At 38.5% G+C, this 25,674-nt stretch overlaps 2 protein-coding genes and 1 long non-coding RNA gene across 10 annotated transcripts in view; 1 reads left to right on the top strand and 2 right to left on the bottom strand.

Moving 5' to 3' along the window:
- The window catches only part of LOC308408987 (LIM and calponin homology domains-containing protein 1-like), an 83,953-nt gene extending 81,056 nt beyond the window's left edge, over nucleotides 1-2,897 (top strand). For 6 of the 8 annotated variants that reach the window (XM_080901485.1, XM_080901484.1, XM_080901483.1 and 3 more), the window contains 2 exons: nucleotides 1-91; nucleotides 998-2,897. The exon at nucleotides 1-91 is cut by the window's left edge and continues 12 nt beyond it. In XM_080901485.1, coding sequence (XP_080757611.1) covers nucleotides 1-91; nucleotides 998-1,023 — 117 coding nt within the window. In that variant the 3' untranslated portion in view covers nucleotides 1,024-2,897. The remainder of the gene's footprint in view (nucleotides 92-997) is intronic. The other 2 variants (XM_080901489.1, XM_080901487.1) reach the window with 1 other exon arrangement.
- A 1,295-nt stretch (nucleotides 2,898-4,192) lies between these two features.
- phox2bb (paired like homeobox 2Bb) lies at nucleotides 4,193-7,597 on the bottom strand. Its single transcript, XM_080901221.1, has 3 exons — nucleotides 7,044-7,597; nucleotides 6,220-6,407; nucleotides 4,193-5,883 (listed from the first exon to the last, which is right to left on the bottom strand). Exons 1-3 carry the CDS (start codon nucleotides 7,282-7,284, stop codon nucleotides 5,455-5,457), a joined length of 858 nt encoding a protein of 285 aa, XP_080757347.1. The 5' UTR covers nucleotides 7,285-7,597; the 3' UTR covers nucleotides 4,193-5,454.
- A 6,677-nt stretch (nucleotides 7,598-14,274) lies between these two features.
- Nucleotides 14,275-16,572, bottom strand: LOC308409073. The gene is made up of 3 exons (XR_013973929.1): nucleotides 16,305-16,572; nucleotides 15,509-15,569; nucleotides 14,275-15,021 (listed from the first exon to the last, which is right to left on the bottom strand). It is a non-coding gene; the product is annotated as an uncharacterized lncRNA (long non-coding RNA).
- Nucleotides 16,573-25,674: the final 9,102 nt, after the last annotated feature.

Raw genomic sequence — 25,674 nt, 5'->3', positions numbered from 1 at the left:
AAAGGACAGTTAGGCGATACAACCACAGGGACGGATGTTCGAATAAAAAACGGCCTCCTCAACTGCCACCAGTGCTACATCCGCTCCCGCTGTGAGTCCTCCTGAACCCTCTCCTATGTCTTCCTCCTCTGTCTCCCCCTACATTATATCTATGTCTCCCAGGGAGAATGGAACATTCACAAGGAATGTTTACGTCTGTGGTCAGGGTGTACGGAATTAGAAAACAACACCACCATAAATAACTAAAAATAACCAGAAATAAATAACTATCTTTTTGCATCATCCTCACAAAACAAAAAGTTTAATCTTTGTATAAAATTAGAAGAAAAAAAAAAGGGAAAGGTATTCTTCTCCCTTATTGTTTGCTAATGTTGGCCATATGTCTTATTTTCAATGATGAATAAATGCAGATTTTAATAATGTGAGCAGCAGCAGTAAATACGGCTCTCATGAACCAGGTAGAAAAACAAACCAAATTTATTTTGATTTATTGTTTTCAAAGTAAACTTGACACTATTTTATGCTAAAACTTTTCAGTGTGTTTCAAAACTTAGACTCTTTATTGCAGCGTAACTGTGAGGCTGATAGGACAAGTGTATTTTAATATGAAAATCCTCGCCAGCGCAGCTTAATACAGGTGCACCAGATGCAGTGAAGCTGAAACGGGCAGAAGGAGGAAATGGGGGTGTTGCACTCAGAAGAGGAAGACAGTAACTTTCTGTCCCTTTCACTTTTACTGCACAACAGCAAAACTTTTTCAAACAACACAGCTCGTGTTTCAGTAACCTCTCAACAGCCGTTATCATTCGGGGATCAGTAAACCGCAAAATCAAATCAGGGCCTCTATCAGAAAACTCCTGAGTCTTTATCTCAAATTAAGAAGGTCTTCTTTCATTAAAGCTCCATGTCCTTGAACATGAAGTCCCAGGAAAAACAATTGTGGTTTATAAAAATTGCCAATTTGATTCTCTTTCCCCTCTTTTCCTTTCCTGTCAAGCTGCCGGACAGCCAACCACATTGTGACGCTCGACTGACAAGCACAAGGTTCAAAGGAAGAACCCCCCCATCCCTGTTTTAACCTGATTATCTGCAAATCACGTCCTTCGCAGCGTGTCAGAATCTTTGCATCTTCTGCAGTTCGATAACCATTCAAGATTCATCATGTGGCCCAAATGTGGGGAAAAAAAAAAATCTTCATATGTGTGTCATCTGATGCATGAGTGAAATCTGGATTTGATTGGTCCTCATGCCACCACAGACTGTGTTTCATCACGCAGCAGCGAGAAAAAGACTGCTCTGAGGCGGCAGCCATGTTGAAAAGAAAACACATCTGCAGATGCTTCAAACACAGGTAGACTATGTTGATGCCCTGTACTGTCTGAATGAACACACAAACAAGGTGTTCAAAAATGTGAATTATTGCCAGTATATTATATCACTTTTTATCGTTTAAGAGAGATTTTCTTAATTTGGAGGGATAAGCATCCAAAAACTGGAAAGAATATAGATTATGCGGTAAGGCAGCTAGGCAGACAGAGAGCCTAAACAGGTTTAATCCAAAACACATTAATAAATGTATCCTCCTTCAGTTAAGTGATAAATTACAGCAAACAGATATAGAAAGTGCAATAAAGGTGACTATTTAGACTCAAATACAATATAGAGCAAGCCACTATTTTTATCCTTTGGCCCTTGCAGTGACCTCCAGTGTCTCTTTTTCTTTACAGAATAAAATTAGCTTCGAGTATAAAGACATAGTATGGATGTAGGTTCATCATTAGGGCAATAACAGGACTTAAAAGCTGGTTTTGTGCTTTTGGGTCACAGCAGGTTGTTCCTCTTCCAATCTATCAGCTTGGAAAGTCAAGACTTCAATGTGCCTTAGGAAAGCAAGGTGATGCAGGAAAAAACACCAGCTGTATGATGGTGTTTTATTTCTCCTTTATTTTATGTTGTTTTATTTTATTTTGTTGGAGGGATCTGGCCAAATTTTAAACTGCAGACAAGAAGGCTGCAGCTCTCCCTCACATCACGCTTTATTTTAGTTGATAAGTACTGTTTATTTTCACTCAAATTTGATTTCATAATTCCCCCGCCTCCATTCCTCTGTGGTTTGCAGTGCTATAAAAAATGCAAAGACTGGAATAAAATGAAATAAAGCGTGTGATGTCTACTTGGTAAAAGACAGATAATGTATAATGCAGGGGAAAATTTCATTTAATTTGGATGTTTTATTCTAGAGTGATATAGACTTCTCTATGCTTTTAATTGAGGTAATTTTGATAATGGCTCAATGATAGAATTCATTTATACCTTGAAAATTTAAAAAAAAAAATCACTAATACACGTTATTACTAGGTAAAGAGCAAAAATACTATAAACATATACCAGCAGCAGCTGCACCTGTGCAATATTTGGTTGGATGAAAACTAAAGATTTGTGGCGCTGGCTGCACATTTTCAGTCACTTGCTTCTTTTTTAAGGTGTATGAGAAGAGCTCTTCCTGTTATGTGTTGTGGATGTAATGAAAAAAAGTGCACGTTTAAGCCTAAAACCAAATGATTTGCTGTATGAAAGCAAACTAGCAAACAGCCTCCTTTTTCTCCTCCTGAACTGTGTCCTATAGCCAAGCTTCCCCTCTGGGGTCATCTCTTGATCTACAGTATTTTTAAACTTCTGTTATGATTGTGTATTTTTTTTTCTCAATTTAGTTAACGAATAATTGTCAAGCCCAGTCTCTTATAGCGGGATCTTTGAGACGGAGCTCTATATTCAGACGGTCTTCTTATCGCAGGATAGTTGGGGAATGAAACCTTTTACGCCTGTTCTGTATTTATTGTAATATTCACCTGAGCACTATGCGAAATATAGATTAATTTGATGTTTAAATGCATTTGCATTTATAGCATACTGTATGTTTATAAATAAAATGTTATACATTAACGCCCTGCTTCTGTCTGGTCATTTTGCAATAAAATTACAGAAGAAAAGTAAATAAATGCTTTAAAATGTACATTTAGTAAGATGCCTGTTTGTTAAAAGTGTCACAAAGCGAAACTCTTCAGGTCTGGAATCATGAGTAAACGGACAAATATTATGCTCAGTCATTTCACCTGTAATCACAGCGTATTTGTTTTTGTCCTTTTTATGTGTCATGTGACTCCAAGAACAAAAAGCTGACCGTAACCAATTTTCGAGTGTTATTTAAAGATTTACATAGAAATTGCTTAAAATGTGTCTTCCTATTGATAAACTATCAAATAATTTAATAGCTCTTTCTAACCCAGTGAGAATAGAAACCTCTTTTTTCCATGTGCGTTTTTATGACAGCACCATAAATTTCTAATGATAAAACACAAAAAACCCGTCTGTAGCCTAATGATGTTTTCAGGTGATACTAAAATAATACTCAAGTTGGGTCAGAATAAACCGAGAATAACGACTCCGAACATTTATTTGGCCTTAAATTCAAAGAGGTGCCTATTAAGGTCCTGAGTTTTTTATTAGAGTGCCTTTTTAAAATGTGACTTCATAAAATTAAAACCTTTACCTCGATGGACTCTCTGGCTTATACATGAAACGAATTCTGTGTTCAACTAACGGATTTCCGTATTTTTGATCTCACCTAAAATCTGGTAGCGATTATTCCCAAATTGTGCCTTGAGTCAAAAAACTGGATTCCACGGATGTTTTTTAATAAAAGAAAAAGTGTCAGCCAGTTTGTTTAACTCCTTATTTACCATTTTAAAAATAAACCTGATTGAGTTTCATTTCTTGAAAAATAATTAGTGTATTTTAGTGTAGTTTAATTTCAAGTTCGTATACAATATTTCCCCCGAATTTAAACATTGCCTTTTAATAAGAGTTAGTTTCTTGAAGAAAGATTGACTGACTGTTTGTTTGTTTGTCTGTTTGTTTGTTTTTAAAGAAACATCCTAGTTTCATAAATTAAACTAAAGGCCGGATTACCTTCTCCCATTCTTTTTCTTTTTCCCAAAAGTCAATCGGAAAGAACGAATTGTGAAACGTCGCGGTGCTGTCCGTGGTGCTGAAATCTTCGCCCTTTTCAAACCACCGTGACAAAATTTGTTTTTTCAAAATTGTTCAAGAATCGTATACTACAAAAAGAATAATAACCGATCATTTCCACGATTTCTTTCCCAAAGAAAAACATGACAAAACAATATGGACTATTATTTTTTTTTTTTTATCATCAACAATCATTTCAATGGTACACCTGGAAAACTATGTGCACATGTAGAAATATTTCCTTCTTAAATATAAGCATTCATTACCTACATATAAATAACTTTCAGATCCTGGACAAAACATGTTACATAATGCTCACAAAATGGGAGGGAAATCATTGTAAAATCAGACAAAGAGACAACATGCAAATTATATAGAAATAAATACAATGTTTGCATCCATTCCCCTTTTTTACCCAAAATAAATTCTTCCGAGGGAATTTTGTAAAACATCAAAAAGACTTGTATGATCGATCTACGAGGGAGTATGGCCTATGGTTCAACTATAGGAGACAATAATACGTATTAACACTATACAATTTTGAGCCACAAAAACATTGCCGTAGAAAGACACACAAAACATACAGATTTCCTGTCAGAGGTGAACATTGCAGTAAGTTTGTGCCTTTTTTCTTGAGGAAATAATTGTGTTTATATCGATAATTTAAAGAAACTAAACTCTCAGCAGCCTTAGAAACCAAAACACAGCTGTAAGAGGCCACTTCCACACAGCAGGTTGTCTGCAGAGAACAAAACAGCAAAATGCGTCAGCGTCTTGTTGGATATTGGTTGTTTCATACCATGTTTGTGGAAAGCATCCTCAGTCGTGGAAATTCAACGTCTCTGAACGAAACAAAGCATCTGATGAACACTGACATTTAATGTGACTTAACGAGGCTCCTTTGCTCACTGATGGCACTACGCCTTTCCAGCGCGGCGACGTTTGTTTATGCTCCAAATCTGACCAAAATATATTCATCTTAACAAGTCAATTGATCCGATTTTAAGTATTTATTTCAAGCTTAATGTGTTTTTAATTAATGCATGAATAATGGCTGTTTAGATAACATTGGTGCACGTAGAAAAAGACCTTTTCTGTCTTATTTCTCAGTGTATTTCGTCCCGAGACATGCTTGAAAAGATTTTACACAACTTGCACTTGTTTGTAGAAAATAACTTTTTTTTATTATTATTATTATAAGACGATCTGACTTGTCAAGATGGATATGTTTGCCGCAAACTGCCAACTGGCCACAAGAAACGACGCAAGGCGTAAAAATAAAAGATAACAGTAGTAATCTTTTTTCCTAACTGCTTTTTGTTGTCCTTAAGTCAGTCTTGGGCGATTGCTTTTCAGTCTCCAGAGAAGGGGGAAACGTATCTCTCTTCCCCTGCTCTGCTTCTCTTTCCCCGATGTGAAGCTTCATTAGAACATGCTGGTCTTTACTAACGTAGCTTTGGCTCCGTTCTGTCTTTGCAAAGACGACAGTACGCTGGCGAAGGGCCCGCCCAATGAGTCCGGGATAGAGGTGATGGTCCCCGGTGCGGTGGCCCAGCCTTGGCTTGGTGCTGTCACTCCCATGCCGGTGGACACGGAGGTCTTCACTTGGTCCGCTTGTCCGTTCCCGGTGGTGTTGACTTGGACTGCAGTAGGGCTCGGCCCGCCGCAGTTGGAGGTGGGCACGGGGTTCGGGCCCGGTCCTCCTGTGCTGTCAGGGTCGGTGGTTTTGGTCTCTTTGCTGTCTTCATCTCTCGAATCGGACTTTTTTCCAGAACTGGACTTGGCTGCAGCTGCAGCCGCTGCTGCAGCCCGCTCCTGCTTGCGGAATTTGGCACGTCGGTTTTGGAACCATACCTGTTTAGTTGTGAAAAGGTGGAAGTAGAAACGTTTAACGACCGTGACTTAAATTTCTAGAAGACTGACAAAGCAAAGGGCGACAGAAAAGTTGAGTTCTCTAAATAATTTAGTCATATAAAGATGTTTTAATATCTGAAAGCCTCAGAAGAAAGACGTTGTCTATTTTGCCAATGTGTACACAGCAGTAGTACTCAGCCCTTCACATTGTGAAAGCAGTTCAACTTTTGCTTAAAATCTAGTGATAATGATTGATTAGACCCAGTATTTTGAAATAGTTCTCATTTGCATCCACCAGTGCGTAACTGTGAGTAAAAGGAGTCGGTAGTTATGTACCTGCACTCTGGCTTCAGTCAGATCGATTTTGAGTGCCAGCTCCTCTCTAGTGTAGATGTCCGGGTAGTGTGTTTCAGCAAAAACCCGCTCCAGCTCCTTCAGCTGTGCGCTGGTGAAAGTGGTCCGGATGCGCCTCTGCTTTCTCTTCTCGTTCAGTCCCCCGTGATCCGTGAAGAGTTTGTATGGAACTGTGAATGAAATGTCATGGTTACACGTGCAGTGGTCTTATCGGTGCAGTAATGGGGAGATATGAGGGTGTGTAAATGTGATGTTGTCAAATGGAAGTAAATTCAATATTTTGTTTAAAATCCGGTTAAGGACGCTGGGCTAAAGCTTCCAATTGTATTATGCCTTTGATTACCTTTGAATTAGTTCAGAACTGATAACGTTGCAGACCTGTGATGGGGTTAATTGTAATGTTAAACTAATTGTTCTCCTCAGATTGAGGCTCAAGTTTGAAAACTTGTCATAATGTTCCCATCCGCCCCGCTTGTTGCTACTGTAACTCCAATTCGGTGTCAATAATGAGCTTTAGTCTTTGGTTATCTAATTATTTTCGAAGCTTTATGTCTCATCGCAAAGTAAATAAATTATGCCTATCATTTTGGCAGCTTAAGATAATTCTGTTGGCGGTTTTGGGTGTGACTGGGATAGTATAACCCCGTAACCGAATTACCGCTTGCCTGCAATCGCTTCTAACGTGATAAATTCTTTCATTTGTGTAAGCAAATTTCGTTTCGTAAATACTAAACACATTTCCATTTTCAAATGCAATCAAGGCGTCCTATAATACACCGGGTTGAGGCTCTGGAGCCGCTGCTTACCTGCGGCGTACGGGCTGCTCTGGTGGTCCCGCAGGGTCCCCAGACTGCAGGACCCCGGCGTGAGAGACGGACAGCCGGAGGTGGCCCCAAAAGTGGTCCTGATGGGATTGTACTGAAACCCACTGGCTTGACTGCACGAACTGAAGTCCGCATAGGCCGATGCCAAGCTCGAAGTGTCCATCCCGGCCATACATGACTCGTAGGCAGAGGAATTTAGGTAAGAATACTCCATTTTATACATTTGAGAAGGCTCGGTAGAGTTAGAAAGCTGCACTTCCCTGGAAAAAATGGCAAACAAAAGCACCCAAAAAATGGGTTTGAAAGAAAAAAATAATAAAAACAAAAATGAGGAGGACGCGCGGTCTGAGTTTGGGGGGAAAGATTACTTGTTTGGTTTGAACTGATTGGGGAAAAAAAGGCTGGACGGTGGGTAGATGTTCACTGCTCAGCGCCTGCTCCAAAACTGGCCTCCTTTATAGGAACCTAGCCCTGTTTTATGAAAAGCCCCCTAAGAGCCGCCTAGCCCGAGGTCTCTAGAGCATATAGTCCTCATAATAAACTTGGCTCTTTCCGCTTGGACAATAGCAAAGCGTTTGGTCTTATTGCTAGCGCTTTTTTACATGACAATAACTCATCAGTCTATTGGGCTGGCACTGGGGGCCCGGGCTGTCCAACCTCCCTATCATTGATCCCCTGCATCTCTAATTAGAATTTAATACCTCGCCATTACGCACCCCTCCACCACCACCGCCGCCGCCGCCCACCCCTCTACCCATCCACCCCACTCCTCTCCAACCACCATCTTGCCCTTTAATTCAATCACACCACTTGGAAATAATGAAAGTTGGGTGACGATTCTCCCTGATCCAATTTTCTCCAAGCTTTTAAGCCTTTTAAGCGACCGTATACCTTGGGCAGGATTTCACATAGTATTCCCCCTCTACCTCTTCTTTCTGCCCGTCTGCTCCGACTATTTTCACTGATCCTGACTCTGGTCTTCTGCAGTGAAGCCAAACGTGTCGGCTTTTATCTCTTATAACCATCTATATTTTTATTGGGGGTAAACAATTTGTTACAAAAGCACCTGGTTTAATTTTTTAATTACCTGTTTGTATCAACTTTAGAGAAAAAGAAACGAGATATGCATTCACGTATATGATTTTTAAACTGAATGTGTGCTACCTGCACGCAGTATCGCCTGTCTGGATTTCTTCGGGTTTTATTTAACACGAAACTCTTAGACACAGCTCGATTTTAAATCCGGACAGTATCATTTGTGGTTCACGACTTTGTTGCTGTTATTAAGGGGGAGGTAGAAAGAAAGGTGGAAATTGTCTCCATGGGCTCAAAGCCCAACGTGTTGGAATTTATGCGCGGTAATAAACGTGTTTTCCGGCTTCGATTTCATACTAAATTTTGCCTTTTCTGCCAACATTTTTCCAAATCTTTTCCTGCTCAGCTGCAGTATAATCTCCCCGAAACTTCCGGGTGTATTTTTATGATTCAAATGAGTTTGTAATTGTCTTTATTACTTTCATTATTCCGTTTATTTGGCAAATAACATCTTTCTAATGAAAGTAACGAACTGGCGAGGCAGTCATCGGACCTCTTAGGCTCACAATATTGGCTGAGTGGTTAATTTGGTTTGCGTAATAAGGTGAACCATTTTGTATGGCGCTTACACTCTCGATGCGTTTCTTCTTCCTCTTTTTTTCCACTGGACCGAGTTCAAGTCCTCTGTTGAAGCAGCGAGTTTTCCCTTTCAAATGATCGAAACACAAAAAGAAGAAAAAGCAATTACGGTGCATTTATTAAATTTAGCACATAAGTGTTTGATTATTGAATTTATTATTCTGTTCATGTTTGGGTGATTGATATGAGTAGTGGCCCTACATCGAAGTGTTACAATAATATTCTTATAATAATCTGAGGATAAAATGATGACTAGAGTATGTTAGTATTTTCTATTATTATTATTATATTGAGGCTATCAGCTTGGACATTAAGACAAAATTTTGTAATATGTAAAACCTATAAAACGTCATCATAAGATTTTTATGGATCTTTGTTTCTTGTAACTGTAGTACCTCGGAGATATTTGATTTTGTCATAATATTGAGTTTTATATACAATAATTTTTGTAGGCTGATATAAAAACAATGTAGACGTTTACTGGAAAAATGCTAGCAGACATAAAGATTTCATATTCTAAATAGCGGCACTAAATAAAATAAGATATATTACCTATAGCTATATATTCTATAGCTATATATAGACTGTGCACCATTTATAGCCCCATGACATAAAATATACGATTTTATTTTTTTAATTGTTGCCTTTTAGTAAAAATATTGACTTGCTTTATTTAAACTGAAACAGGGGGGAATATGAGGCTGAATGTGGCACCGAACACAACAAGGTGCAGCTCCCGCTAAATAAAAAAAAAAAAAAAAAAAATAGAAAACCTGCTTGCATTCTGCCATCAATTATTTTTCTCCACAATTGCTGACGTGTTGCAGTGTGTTTCTCCCTTTTCTTCCTTGTGTACATTGTCTTCCCAGGGATCAATGAGAACAGAAAAAAGTTAATTCTTTCTTGACACAACCGTCCCTATTATGTAAATGTTTTCTTTTTTTATTTTCTCTTTCTACACACGAGCTGGGACCCAAAAGTTGTACCAAATGGTTAATTTGATTATTGAAACCAAAGAGCCAAATGGTTCACCGTCCTCCCTCCACGCGTCTGGCAGCGAGAAAAGAAACCATCTCTGGGAATTAATCTAATAACGCTCAAAGGAACGAGAAGTCTTTTCTGATATTTCGCCGAGGCAAATACAATTATAGCTTTTAGCCATCGGTTTCTTTCACTGAAGCTGCTCTTTATTCTTGTGGTCTATAGTCCCTCCGCCATAGACCAGCTATTGAAACGCCTCCTTTTTTATAGTTTCAACATCTTTTAATTCTTTCAGCTGGTTCGGCTGGCACCCAAAGCCGCAGTTTGATTTTGTTTTGATGTGAGAATATAAAATCTGAAAGGAGAAAATCTGCAATGTGAGTTGACTTCAATGACTTTTGAAAAGATTTTGCACGATGCAAGACGTGCAGTCAGCTTTTATGTGGATGCACAGGGTCTGTTGGCTGCAGGTTGAAACACTCTCCATACAAAGCACCTTTTCCAAACACCGTGAGTGAGGAAGAAACAGTGATTTACACTAACATAATTGTCCTTTAATTCGTAATTACGGTGCAAATAAAGGGCCTCAACCATATGTATTCACTTAAATAAATCAGGAAAACGCGATGTGTGCAAGACCTTAAATTCCCTTGGCAAGTGCCGGACAATAGAAGGGATATGGGAGGAACTCCTCTCCATTTAGTGCACACTATCGTTGCTCAGCAATATAGGAATGCGGGTCGACAGGAGGGACAAAAAGTAGAACAAAATGCCATTGTCTCTGGATGGATTGGATGGATCCACTCCCCTGAAAAGGCAAAGTAACAGAGGAGGATAAAGAGAGAGAGAGAAAGATGGGAGGATCCCGCTGTCACATTTCACCTACAATGTCTCACTCCTCCGCCCGAGGAAATCCTACGCTTATCAAAACGGTTATTAATAAGGCCGCGTGTTGCAGGGGAGGGGCTCTGGAGCAGATAAAAAATTCATTTTGGGGACGATTTCTCATGGCAATTTAGTCTGATGTCTCAATTTGACGGGATGGATAGAAGGTCTCCCTCTAGTTGCAAAATGCGTGAAAAATATCTGAGAAAAACGATTACAAGATGAGAAAGGAGGCTTTGCTACATCTTTACACTAATAATTCGGGTTATTATTAATGGGCGGCAATTATTCTGTAATAAATCACATTCGTGTTGGATATTTTGTCTAGGTGTACTTTCTTTTCACCATGTAAAACTGAACATCCCAAAATATGTTAACTCAAAAGGATGGGTTGGGGTGGGGGGAGTGGGGGGATCAAACATCAGACTTTAAGGTGTTCCAGGCTGGTGCGTAAAAGGCGCATCGCGTTTCCAAGCGCACAGATGGAAAGTGACATCTGGGAAAGAGGCAAAATTCAATTAGAAGCTGGTGTCTTTCTCCATGTCTGCAGAAAAAAACGTTCAGCCAGCACAAAAGACGCCAGGGATACAGCCTGCTGCGAGCAGGCTCAGTCTCGTGTTGTTGTTTGTGTATTTTGTATTTTTATGGAGAAAATATTATGTGCATTTACAGCTTGTTAAAATCTATGAAATAAGATCACCAGAGGTCACGGTGATCGTCAGATACAGTAAAGGAGAAGAAGGGAGGGGGAAAAATCAACTTAGCGCCATTTCATCTCGCCTTTATGGGTTTATAATGATCACGTAATAAATTGTGAATGTAACTGTTTTGAATTCGTGGACTACAGGTTGTGTTGTGTGTAATTTTTCCCTCTTATCTTACGTTAACTGTCTTCCAGATGCTGCAGCCAGCTCCAGCAGAGCACAGCTCGTCTCCTCTGGCCTCTCTGGCCCCTCTGAGCCTTTATCTGCTCTTCCCAAGTGACCAAGAGACCAGCCAGTGGATTAACATAAAAATCTTATTCCAGTGGATAAGATTAGGAAACATATTACCCTCAAACGCGGCCTTGGCACGGGCGAGAGCCAGGCAAGGAATCAATTACTAAATTACTCCAACCTCTAAGTCGACATTAACGCAGAGAAATGCCATCGACCGGTCCTGAAATAAGATTTCGCAAAGATGTGATCATTAAATCTCTTGCCAGTGTTCAAGAATTTGATTCATAAAATCGTCTGAAATGAGATGGAATTAAATTCTTATCGGAGCTCTTGTCATCGTTTCATCCCGCGCTGTTTAACGTTGGTCAATGGCCTTCATGAGATTTTCCCTGTAAATAAACTTGGTAATTGAATCCGCCTCTCCACGACACATTGTTTGGTTGTTATTAATTTATTGCAGCCATGCAGGCGGACGGATGGGGTATGCAGGCCGGAGTCAGGCTTAGAGTCAGAGTCAGGTCCCAGATAAATGTTTTAAGTCACAGACGCCGAACCACGTTGTGATTTAGACTCAGTTAAACTGCAACAAGCTTTTTTGGGGAGGGGGGCAATCTGAAAAATCATCTGTCATTTTTTTTCTGGCCTCCTGCTTTTCCCCCCAGTGGGGTCAAAGCATATTTTATTTAGCATAGTCTACTGGCATTAACCCCCTTCCAACCCCCGCATTAGCAATTGACAATTATTAGCCTGAGCCTCATAAATCAGCTGCGTGACCCGTTATTATTGTTGAATTGAATAGCTGTTGGGGAAGTGAGGGTCAGTGTCATTAACTTGCCTCCCCTCTCACCCTCCGCACCCACCCCTCCTCTATCCTACACCACCCTCGGGCCCCCTGAAGGCATTTGGCTCTCTATACAAGGACCTGCTTGCTAATAATGCCGTGTGGTCGGCCTAAAAGCTTAATCACACATGCATTAAGCAGCAGACAGGGGCCTTTTGTGCGCACGTAGGTTTACTGGAATTAAGCGATTAATGGTCATCTGAGCGGCAGGCGACAAGGCGGCGCATCGAGGATGATGGAGCGGTTTTTAATGTCAAAAAAGGGAAGAGAGAAGGAGCGGAGGCGGCAGGGTGAAAGGAAGGAAAGAGGGAGGGAGGGCTGGGCAGCAATTACAGTAGGCCGTGTCTCCCAATCCATCATAAAACGTCAAGGTCATTGTGAGTTACATTGATTATTAGACTATACAACGCTTTGTAATGTTTATTACACACCCCTGCTTCGACATTACAATATGCAAAAATGCCGCATGTAAACACCTGCTATCAATTTCTAAAGCTGCTCATTTGTTTAGCCTCGTGCCCCGTTCTCAATTTCATATTCTTTTGATGCGCTCAGACTAAACACGTGGCCCCAGTTGTACATTAGACTCTTTATTTTGCCCCCAGACTCCATCTGCATAAATCACCAGGCAGCTCATATGAATTATTATTTCCATATAGTCAAAAGAGTCCCAACAAGAGACAATAACCCTGCATGCACAAAAACAGGTCTTCTCAAATCTATTGTTTCTTGTACATCTGGTATAAATGGTACAAATGGTAATGAACTTATCAATATCACAAGCTGTCAGGGTGCTATATTGTTACTGCTGTAACAGAACTGCTGTAACAAAACTTCAAACAGTGTCTCTCACAAACATTTTGTAAGACAGATTAAATAACCATTTATTTAAGCTGATGTACAGCAGTGTTGGTCAAGTTACTTGAAAAAAGTAATCAGTAACTAATTACTGATGACTTCCCCAAAAAAGTAATCCCGTTACTTTACTGATTACTTATTTTCAAAAGTAATTAATTACTTAGTTACTTAGTTACTTTTTAAAAACACGATTTACAACCTGAATAGGTACTAAAGCGATAGATCTTTCAGCCCAATTCTACTTTTTCTGCATAATCCATCATACAAAATGTAATCAAATGGAAAAGTCTCTTTTTTTTAACTTGTTTTATCAGTTTTAATCTTTTAACTTTATGCATCAAGCAAAAATTTAATTATATGCAACATTCTCTGACTTGAATAAATTAGTTTAACATTTAAACCTATTTTCTGCACATTCCAGCAAATAAAATAAAATATTTTTTGTGTTTACACTCAGTCTTTCAAATAGATGCAAGTAAAACACAGCAGAAAATAAAGAAAGTCAAAGACACTGGGTCCTTTTGCTCTATTTTCACCTGTAAAGCAGGACTGCGGTAGGCGGAGGTTTACCCTGGTGCAGGTGTGCCGCGGTCAGTTGAAGAATCCGCGAGTTTCTCTGTGAAATTCCCATTACACTGTAAAAAAAAATAACCCTATTCAAATTAAAAAAAATGATGTCCAGTTGTCACATCCAAAATATTTGGCTTTATAGAATCCAAATTGAGTCACTTGATATGACCTGATACTTTTATGTTGATATAAACAATATTACTAGACTTGACTGAAACTTTAAATTTTGCATTGATCCAAATTGATTTTTTTACATAGAACCATATTTTAATTATTGAACCAAGCTAATATATTGAAATTTAACCAACCTAATGTATTCACATCGAACCAAATTAACATGAACTAATATGTTTGTGTTGAAGCCAGGTAATTGATTTACATATATTCAAACTATATTTTTTACATTTCATTTCAGTTCAAAAATGCTCTGCATTTCCTATAAAAAACAAGACAGTTGGCCAACCAATTATTTCAAAATTATTTATTGTTCCAAACCATTTTAACTATAATCAATAGAGAGGATTAGTAATATACAGATTTAGTGCTACGGCAGAAATGATTAGAGAAATGTTTGTTTTATAAAACCTGCAATCTTTTGAAAACCAGTATAAAACCTGCAACCTGTCTAAAACTGGCATAAAACCATTATAAAAACTCTTTTTAAACCAATTTGCAAGTACTCAAAAATGTTTATATGTGCACTGTGCCTGTACAATGTAAAAAAAAAAAAAATCTACACATGTATCAATGAAATCAACTTAAATCTCCCTTTCAAATGGGTGTTCTTATAAATTTTGAATGTAGAATACCACTGCAGGCCAACCAAGCAAAATAACCAAGCACACATGCACATGCATGTGCACATACACATGCACACATGCATGCAAACACACTACTGTGCAGTGTTAAGTTCACAATTAAGTTTGCGAATCTTAGAGGTCATCTTGTTAAAGTCAAGCTCCATCATAATCTTTTGAAGAGCCTCAAAGGTGAACCTGAATCCTCGTGGATATTCCATATTAAGAGCATAACAGAGTCCAAAGACCATTGCCACTCCAGCTGCCACAGAAGGCAACTCATTCAGGACTTCCACACCATCAATGATTATCCCGATGTCTCGAGGCTGATGTAGGAGGCTTGAGTTGTCCCTGAAGACGAAGAGTGCCATGGTGGTACTCTGCAGCTCTTCCTCAGCTTCATCTTTCTGGGATATCTTGAGGTAAAATATGGAACAAAATGTACAAGTGAAGAACTGAAGTCTGGCACACCTGATAAATCTTTGACCATAATAAACTACTATTTTGATAGTTGTTTGGTCACAGACTATTAGAACAATTATTTGACTAATCAGATTGTGAATTGCATAATCATTAAATTAAATCAATGGTGGAACATTTTCATAAATGTTCCACAAAGCCCAAGAAAAAAAAAAAGAAAACAATACAGAACCCTAAGATATTAACTTGATGAGTTGATTAATCGTTGCTGTCCTACATTAATCACTGCATTTAATAGCAGAGTTGTCAAATTTACATCAAGAGACTGCATCTCATGTAGAGACAGAACAGATATGGACATACCATGTATTCTTTTATCAAGTCCTCAACACATCAGCAAGGTGAATGAGAGGATAATGAGGGAGAGTCTAGATTATTATGAAATGTTTAAAAAGGATGTGCAGTGTAAATGCAAAATGATACCTGTTCAGATTAAATGAAAATGTATGCTTCAGCCATGGAATGGATGGAGCGATCTGTGGTTCTGAAAGCATACAGAAAAAAAAGAATAATGTTACTTCTCTATAAAACACATTACATAGAAAAACCAAGAAATACGTAACATGACATACCAAACAGTCTACAGACCAGCCATTAGCGACTAAGTTTGGCATAGGGTCAATTTTTTGCTGTTAAAATTAAAATTTCTTCAGAAAATGCACATTTTTCCGAGCCGCGCCTGAAAGTCAATTGAAGGAATTAGTCTTATGTCATTGATCTTATATGCTGGCTTGTTATTTCTGTCTCTAAATCATGCACATTAATAATTATCTTTTGCGCTCGGTGTACACACACATAACACACAGATATTTATATGAAGAGAGACAAACGTGCGCGCACAAACACAAGCTTGTGTCTAGAAACCGCGAGCTCACCAGAAAAATTCAAACGAAGCGGAGCACGGAGTTATACTATGAATGTTATGAACTATGAACTTATGCTAGCTAGCTTTATCCACCACCGATGCATCGTGGTAACGCTAGCTAGTTAGGCAAAAAGCCGTTTTTTACCAGTATACTAACTTGTATTCCCGACTGTGATGGTCGGTTTCTGGTAACCAGTTCTAACGTTGCGCAGGATAGCTAGCTAGCTTATAGCTAGCAGCTACAATCATGCAAAAATTAGGGGTGGCTGTCGACCCAGCTTAAATGGGGTTATTTTCTGCAATTTTGGCAATACAAATTATAAAAGCTTTTGTAACACACTTGGCTTTACTTACGTTTATTTTCAGATGAAATTAATCAAAGATGTGACATGATGTTTCCAGCAGCCATGCAGAATAAAAATGGGTCCCGGTCTATTTCTGGTGGGCGTGTTCAAGTGCAAATCACTTTGACTCAAATTAAAGATATTATCTGTTCAACATGAAAAGAAATATATGTTTTGAGAGAAATCAAAAACTTTGCGTTGTGTCCTTTGTACAGATATTTAGTTTCATCCAAATCAAAAGTGGTATTTTAAAATGCAAAAAGAAAGGGTTTCACAATCAAATCAATGATTTTATTCTGTTTTGAATGGCACTTAATAGATTGAATGAATGACTGCATGTTAGACTTTTTTCAGTGTACATAGTTGCGCACTCGGTGCTTGTTTAGGGGTTTTTTTCACTGTAAAAAGAAGTTTTCTTCCCACGCACAACGGACACTAATGTTTTTGTCACTTTTTATGGAATCAAACTCAAAGTAAGGTCAGTACTTCCACGCTTTAAACGCTGCATGCACATACTCTCTCCCACAATCGATATATGATCCATTGTTGATCTGCACACAGAGACATTCTCGCAAAAAAATCACGGTTTTAGTAACGCAGCGTTCCTACGGGAAAGTAACGGTAATCTAATTACCGTTTTTGCAATAGTAATCCCTTACTTTACTCGTTACTTGAAAAAAGTAATCAGATTACAGTAACGCATTACAAGTAACGCGTTACTGCCCATCTCTGATGTACAGCCATCACCTGATCATGCAGATGATTTGAGGTAGTTTATTGTGCAGGTGTGTTTGACTGAAATCTGAACAGCTTCAGTCAACCCTTATTAACAACTAATGGACACCATACTTATAAACCCCCACAGTCATGTAGGTTAAATTATAATGGCTACTTTACAATTCATTCATACACAAATAGTGTTTGAAGTTTATTACTGCAAAGTAAAAAGTCTAAATCTACCATGGCTGGTGTTTTTAAGCAAGTTTCTCTCCACTTTTTCCACTGAGATGAGGTACTATATAGTTTTAATTTTACAAAGTCCTTTTTTTCAGTTTTAAAACAATAGCTTTGAAATAACAATAAAACAAATAGATCTAAACTTATATGCAAAGAAAGCTAAACATAACAGCGGAAATATTGAAGAAGCTGTGCTCAATGGTTTGTTTCCACATTTTTTTATAATTACTCAGTTGAAGAAGTTTACCACATGGGGTGGACATTACAGTAGCTCCCATTAGTATCACCCATAATAAAGATGGTATCACGATATAGCAGTTTTATAATTCTCAATACATGAAAATCTATTATGATAAATAAGGAGTAGGATCATATCACTTTAGTTAATTAGCGCTCTAATTTATTTTCCATTGTCATGCCCACCATCATTCCTCCTGTGAGCTACTTCTTCACTAGAAGTTACTTAACTTCAGTTCACTTTAGATTTAGATTAGATAACCACACTATCTATTTTCCACTAAAGCAGTTCCAGAGCCCAATCTAAAACTGGTTCCATGCTTTTCCATTGACACGCAGTGGCGAAAAGCTTGCACTGGCATGGCTAGCACAAAATTGCCAGGCCCAAATTTGAAGTCACTGTTTTCAGTGGCTTTAGAAGCTGAAACAACAAGAAACTCACCAATGGAGATGCATTCTGCAGCACATAGCATACCGCTTGTGCTTCATAATGCTAGGTAGTAGAACAGTACAGTACAGTCGTGACTGATAAGTTAAACTGCCTCTGTTTAGAGCTTTTGGCTACAGCTATTGATAAGATATTTAGAGAAGTGAATAAAATCTATTTTAATTGACCATGCCACCATTTTAACTGATTTGCTTGTTCATTTTTTGTTGATTTGACATGTTTCAGTCTAGCACTTACTACTCCAACTGCTGTTTGTGCATTACTTTGAATATTTTAGTGGTATTGAGTCCCACATCCAATTTGTGAAGCTCTATTTGGCAATGTTTCCTCATTTAAAAAAAAGTTGTTAGTGAATTAATTGTTGAATACCAGATGGATGCTAAATTGAACAAACCTTGGTTTCTTCCCAAACAAAATGTATAGCTGTGTTTGTTGTACGTGTATCTTGGTAAGTGCATAGTATTTGAAATTTTATAATCAGTTAATAAGTAATGATTAGCGCACTCATTTGCATGCTAGAAAATCATTTTATAAGATAACTGTGATGAGTTTTTCATGCGTAAATCCAGAGTTCATGTTGAATCACATCCATCTTTGAACAGCAAGATCCTGATACCATCATCTCTCTTCTCTCCAGCAGCAACCTCAAATTTACTAAACTGTACAAGAGGAAGTCAACTTCCTCGAAATTCATGCACACTTTGTCACCACTGCTCATCTTCAATGAAGCCATCCGTATTGATGGGAGAGGGTGATTTATATTGCCATGACTACCATCCAATGGCAGCACTTGTTGATCAATCAAAGCTAATTTGATTGGATGGAATCCTTAAAGAACAGCCAGATGGGAGCCATCAGAGTCAGTCTGTCCACTGCAGACTCTGATTCACTTCCTGTTCCCAGAAGGCCACTGTCTGGGCTCTGAAGGATGATGCTGCACTACAGAACTGGAAGACAAAGATTCGGCATTCTGGCTGAAATCAATAGATGCGGATGGCAAATTGGTCGGTAAACAAAAAGGGTGCTTTGATTTATAATGTTTTCTAATGTTTTCACAGAGGCTCTTGTTAGTGGGCTTCATCATTAGAGCCCATATCAAGTCACTAGAAGATACAGGCATAATTTCTTATGTATTTTTCATAATATGAACAAATCAAAAGAACACAACGATTTGATCATTATGATATGTTCTCTGTAGCCAAAATCTTGTTCATTTGTTTTGTCAAATTAAAAATATTGCAAAGCCACCCTGTTGCTTCATTAGGATGGATAGATACGGTGTTTAGAGTCCATCCAACATTCCCGCTTCTGGAAATAGTAAAGCACAAAATGTGTATTGATCAGCATTTGAAAATAGTCCATAGCAAATGCACTATTTACTCCAGCTTGACTAATAATGATGCCTGATCATTTTAAGAAATGCTTCAGCCTTTTTAAAAACACATTTTTCACCCATTTACTGTTGATGCTTTTGCAATTTTCATGAAATTTTCTCAGAGAAAAAACAAAACAAAACCCATAACACCAGCTTTATTTTTTAAATGACTTTTCAGCAGCAGTTTTGTTGTAGTTTGTTTGTTTGTTGGTAAAGAACTTTAAAAAAAACACATGCACACCAAACTAATCACTACATGAAGCGGGTAAGAAAAATATAAAGGGACCTCATGAAAAAATGATCAAATATATGACTTTGTATGGAACAACAAGTCTGCCAAATAAGCCTGCCTGAGACAATCCATAGATTGTCCAGAAATAACGTGCTATAATACACTCAACAGCCACTTTGTGAGTTCGGCTACACCTGTTCAATAAGCCATGGCATTATCTTAGACAAATAACCTACTGAAGTTCAGAGCATCAGAATGGGGATAATTTTAGTGGCTTTGAATGTTGTTGTCAGATAAGTTTGTCTGAGTCTTTCAGAAACTGCTGACCTACTGGGGCTGTCCTATACAACCATCTCCAGGGTTTACAGAGAATGATTAAAAGATAAGAACAGGAAACTAAGGCTAATTCACATGTGCTCATCACAATTGGACAACAGAAGACTGGAAAAAACCTTGCCTGGTCTGATGAGTGATGCTGTAACATCTGAATGGTGGGGTCCAAATTTGGTGTAAACAACATGAAACAGTTCAGGCTGAGGGTGGTGTAATGGCATTGGGGAAAATCTTTGCGGCAGATTTTGGACTCCTTAGTACCAACTGAGCATGCACTAACCCTTTAACACAAACTGTATTATATATGATACATATTCTTGTGGATTTATAAGAACATGTGCATCATCACTGTGATTTTTTTTAATTTTATTTACCCAAAGCTTTAAAAAATGGCACAATGCATTTTACGCAGTCAACTGCACAAAAATGCCAGATATAGTAAAATTTACACAAATGAAAACTGCTAATTGATCATATTCTTTCTTTTTCCTTCTTTTTTTGTAATTTAAGGCACCATATTATGAAGGTTTCATAGAGATAGAGAAGTCTAGACTCTCTGTGAGACTACTGCAGCACTGCTTTTGGAAAATGATTACATTGTCATGTTTAGCAAAAACTGGGACCTCAATGTTCATAGTGCCTGTATTTAGCAGTAGGAGTCATGTCAAAGCCCACTATAGGATAAGTAAGAGTTATTCTGAATGGGTAATGATGCAAAGCTACACCAGTTCAAGAATAAACACAGGGAGCTAGAAGTGAGCTGGAAATCATCCACTTTACTCTTAGAGTGACAAAGTTCATGTTAAGAGGCAGGTAGCATATCAGAATTTGACCAGATGGCTGGAATTTGAATATTTTGTTACTGTCGTTAGCTTTTCTTTCATTTGCATTTTGATTTAAGGCACCAAAACCCAAACATTACTGGTTTGAAAGAGACACCTTGCAACACAAGACACATCTCAGAAAGCTCATTTTTAACATTAGGGTGATGACAACAGCTCTCATTTTACATGAACTTAGTAACACAGCCCCCTGCTGTTTGCTTTACTTTAATGCATAACTAGACTGTAATAATAGCTTTCCCAGGTGATCTTTGGGGCCATATTATGAAGGTATGATAGAGATAGAGAAGTCTAGGCTCTCTGTGAGACTACTGCAGCACTGCTTTTGGAAAATGATTACATTGTCATGTTTAGCAAAAACTGGGACCTCACTGTTCATAATGCCTGCTAAATACAGGTACTGTGATTTTACTTTTTTTTATATATAACCAAGTACTGAAAAAAGAAATCATATAGTCAAATGTCAATGTTACTTATTTAAAAGCATGCTGAGAATGTGTGAATATATTTGTACCCAATTTCATATCAAATATTCAATAGATGCAAAGAAATCCCTACCCCAGTCACAGACAATCTAGTGACATATGAGTATACATTACAAAATGATAATGATTTGTAGGGAATATCCATTATTTTTGGAGCCAGTTGTGAGTAAAGACCTCCTGTGATGTGCAAGAGAGGGAACACAGTTTCCAAAATGAAATCTTGAAACCACTGGCTATTGTCATACGGTGATGTATTATTATTATTATTATTATTATTATTATTATTATTATTATTATTATTATTATTGTTAGATTTAAAAATGTATCTACATTTGTAAACAATGCCCAACACAGACGAGAACATTTTGAATGAGGTATCCTGTATAATAAGTAATTTGGCCTATAGTCTCAACTATAGTTGAAAGGCATCATGTAAAGGGATCACTAATGTCAGTAGGCCTGTAAAACATTTCAGACAATCTACCGTTTTTATTTTAGACTAAAGTGTTAGATCAGCCCAAACTATAAGGCTAAAAATGCATATGTTAGCTGAGTATAAACAGAGTGCCGTGATACACCTTTGAGCTTCCTTCCCTTTTGCAGTATATTATTTCTGTGCAGTGCATCTTCCCTCCTCTGCCTCCCCTTTGGTAGCTTGACGTGACAAATAGCTGGATCTGCACTTTTCTGCAGCAAAACCAACATGCCCCTCATCATCGCTGGGTGCAAATTTGATCAGAACACACCCAGAATCCCCTGGCTGCCTGATGATGAATTGGCATATTAGGAACGATGTTTATGCATCAGCCCAGCGCTCTCTGGCAAATGACAGTAAATTGCCTCTCAGACAAATCTCTGGTCTGGGATTCCACTGACTGGCGATGAATTGAGCCTTCTTCCTGGATCCCATGGGTTCCAGGAAACCTTGTCAAAGAGAGCAAATGATGACTCCTCTTTAATCAGCTGGGGTTTGCAGATAGTTTACAGAGAAATTAGAGCTTTTCAGCTCATTTGGTAAAAACAAAGGTGAGATTAGACACAAATAAACTGCACAGTAGCTCTGAGATAAATAAAGATCGATGCAGAGCATCACTGAAAACAACCATCTTTTTTCTACATGGTATTGTGATCAGATTTTTTGTATGTTTTGGCATTTTATAGAAATGAATATGACATCAAGCAAACCTTAATATAAAAAAGTACCAGAGGAAGAACATCAATTTACCCTTATTGCTTTGAGGGATTTGAGAAAAGCTACATTCATCAACAAATTACTATTACTGTATATTTACCTTTTAATGTACTCTGTCAGTTGTAATGCCCCATTGATGGAGTGAGCTTGGGAAGTCAGGAGTTGAACTTGGCTGTTCATATAGCTTTTATATGAATTAACGTCACTGTAAGCTGGTCTAGCTTGGCCTGGTCCAGGTCCAGATTGAAGCCACAGAATGAAAACCAATAGCCCTGGGCTGATATAGAGTAGCAGTGAGAAGACAGAGGGAACCATAAGAAGAGCAATAAAGCTAATGTGATCAAAGAAAATGGCTCTCTGAATAGAGGTGGAATGAAAGCCATACCCCTGAAATCTGGGTTTGCAGGCCCTGGTAGAGGTGACAGCATGATGAAGTTTCTATTGGATTTTCTGAGAGCAGAAGCAAAGTAGCCCTAAACCACTACTACTCATGTGTTGGATATGAAATTGATAGGCAATATGTGTTCATGAGGTAAATTGCATTGGCAGACTTGCTGAGATAGGCTTATATATGAATAACATCCCAGACACTAGCAAAGTTGACACAAACTTTAACTGAATTTCTTAATGGTTGGTTGACGCATTTGAAGTGAATTCAGTTAAAAAGCAGGTTTCACTAGTTTCAGCTGAGGGTTGTTAATGTTGTTTTTCATGCTCTGTTATAAACGTGGAAAGAAAATCTGTGGACATGTTCTCCGTGGTTCTCAGAGGAGAATAACCAGGCTGCTGTGAGCTGATAAGAAGGTAATAAGAACAAAAATAGCCACTTGTTTTAACCAAAGTATGCAAAAGAGCATCTCTGATTGCGCAACCTTGAAGCAGAAGCGCTACAGCATCAGAAGACCACTCTGGGTCCCACTCCTGTGGGGTAATAACAGGAAATTTAGGCCGCAAATTGTATGGGCTCTACAAAATTTGACAATAGAGGACTGGAAAAATGTTCCTTATTCTTTTTAGGTTCAATCCAGTGCTAGCAAGGACTAACTAATCAAGTTCAGATGGATTTTAACTTTCTCCCTTTAATTCCAGTCTTTACTTTAAGCTAATCTTAATATTCTGCATGAATTCTCAGGTAGAATTCAGAAAACAGCTGTAAATCTTAACAAGTAAAACAATCCTGGTTGGGGTTTTATGGAGGTTTAAGTTTACGTCTTGCATCAATAAAAATAACTTTTTTAGGAAAGCTATGGAGTCTATTCATTCTTTTTGGCAGTTATATATTAGGTGGGGTGGAAAAGGTTCGAACATGTGATTAAAAACGTATCATGGTGGATTTTAGCCACAACCTACACTGTCTTTTTCTAAACCTAACCAAGCAGTTTAAATGTAAAAACCTACACTTTAAATATAATGGTCACCCACTGGATACAAACGTCAGTCTCCTAGATGAAAGTTCTCTTCGGACTGTATCGGTCCCTCAACACTTTTGCTTGCTTTAAACGAGGACTTAGTTGCTTCTTATTCTACCTCAACTGACTGTCCATCCTAATGAGGCATGAGCAAATCTGCAAACTAATATTAGCTGTTCTGGGCACCACAGGCAATCGACCAACTCTGCTGTGTAGGTGAAAGGACTTCCTGATTCCAATTCCAAATTCTCATGAAAATATCTAGCCTTATTTGCTCAGTACTGTCAACATTATAGCCATAAATGTGTTTACCATGTCTTCAGCAAAGCCAATCAGTCAGCAAACCAAGGCCACTCCTACAGGCATTTATTAGCATGACTGAAGTGTCTTTGCTGGTTGTGTTTGCATTGATGTACAATTTGATGGGGAATTAAATCAAGTAACCAAGTTGATGCATGTTGTGATTTGGTTAGGGTAACCCCGCTAATCTCATATTCTTATTATGACACACCCAGTTCATACAGCTGGTTTATTATGATAACACACTTTATTTTCAGAGTAAAACAAGACTCAATTATACGAAAGAAGTGACAGACAGAAGCATTTAAAGTACCTAGCCTCAATTTATTTTGCTACAAATGAAATGCTGCTCAGTTAAAGACAGAAATATATCGCTTTATTATATTTAACAAACTATTTTAGATGGTATATATTGTAATTGAATAAAGTCTCTTGTTAAGTGGTTTACTGCAGAGGTATGTCCATATAAGCAAATTAACCTGAATATTACATTTATCTGAATCGTTGACACCTTTTGATTACTGCTTTTAATACTTTATGATTAAGAGAGCTAATTGGTATTTCCTATCCAATCCTATCCTGTCAGCCAGAGAGTGTTGAGGTCTGTTTAAAAGCAATCACAAAATGCCCACCCGTTTGATACCAGCGTTTGTCCGCCCTCTCCTTCCCTTGCCTGCGTTTGCAGGTTTGCATTTGAATCAGTGGGCTGGTGGGGGCCCGAGCGCTCGGCCACGTGGACCAGATTGATGTCATTGTCTCGGCACACTGACCTTTGCTGTAATACCCACGGCAGACATCACAAACTCTCACATCAATTTAGCCCAATTGGATGTGGCATGTCTTGGCTAACTCAATTTGTGGAGAAATGCACCTGTCTCTGCCTTCCCTCCCTATAGATTTCCTCAAGGGGAGGGGGTGGTATTGCAGGGAAGAGAAAGGGAGAGTGAGGGGAGGGTTTTGGAGTGGAGTTGGCCGCTGATCCGCTGCACCCCTCCACCCTCATCCGACCCTCACCCTCCAAAACATTCACCCACATGCATATAAACACCATACACCAACTTCTCCCTTCTTCTCTTTCTCTCAGCTCTTTTCCCTCTGCCATACTTTGCAGATGTAGTGCCTCTGCACACACCCTGAACAGTTTGTGTGTGTGGTTGTGTGTGTGTTTGTGTGTGTGTGTATTTTCCAAGGTCTGGGCAGAGTGTCTGGGAGGAGCAGAAGGAGAGCCATTAGCCCAGTGGTAATCAGATTAGAACGATGTTAAAGGGGGATGTGAATTTAAACAGCCAGCAGAGAGAAGAAGAGGAAAAGTTGGAGGTGTTATTAAGGTTGTTCATTACTCATATGCTCTCTGTGTGTGTGTGTGTGTGTGTGTGTGTGTGTGTGTGTGTGTGTGTGTGTGTGTGTGTGTGTGTGTGTGTGTGGCATACGTTTACGTTTGGTCTGCAAGGTCACTTTTATATGCAGCATATGTGGATTTGAGCAGCTGTGCATTATGTCTGTGTTCAGCAAAGCATGCTAGTTTTTCTTTCGTGTGTGTTTAAGAGGACGCGTTTTTTGAGTTAATGAT

Source organism: Rhamphochromis sp. 'chilingali', assembly GCF_963969265.1.
Source record: "Rhamphochromis sp. 'chilingali' genome assembly, chromosome: 13".
NCBI classification, from domain to species: domain Eukaryota; kingdom Metazoa; phylum Chordata; class Actinopteri; order Cichliformes; family Cichlidae; genus Rhamphochromis; species Rhamphochromis sp. 'chilingali'.
The sequence above is the reverse complement of the archived record's forward strand: the minus strand, read 5'-3'. Positions and strand labels throughout refer to the sequence as shown.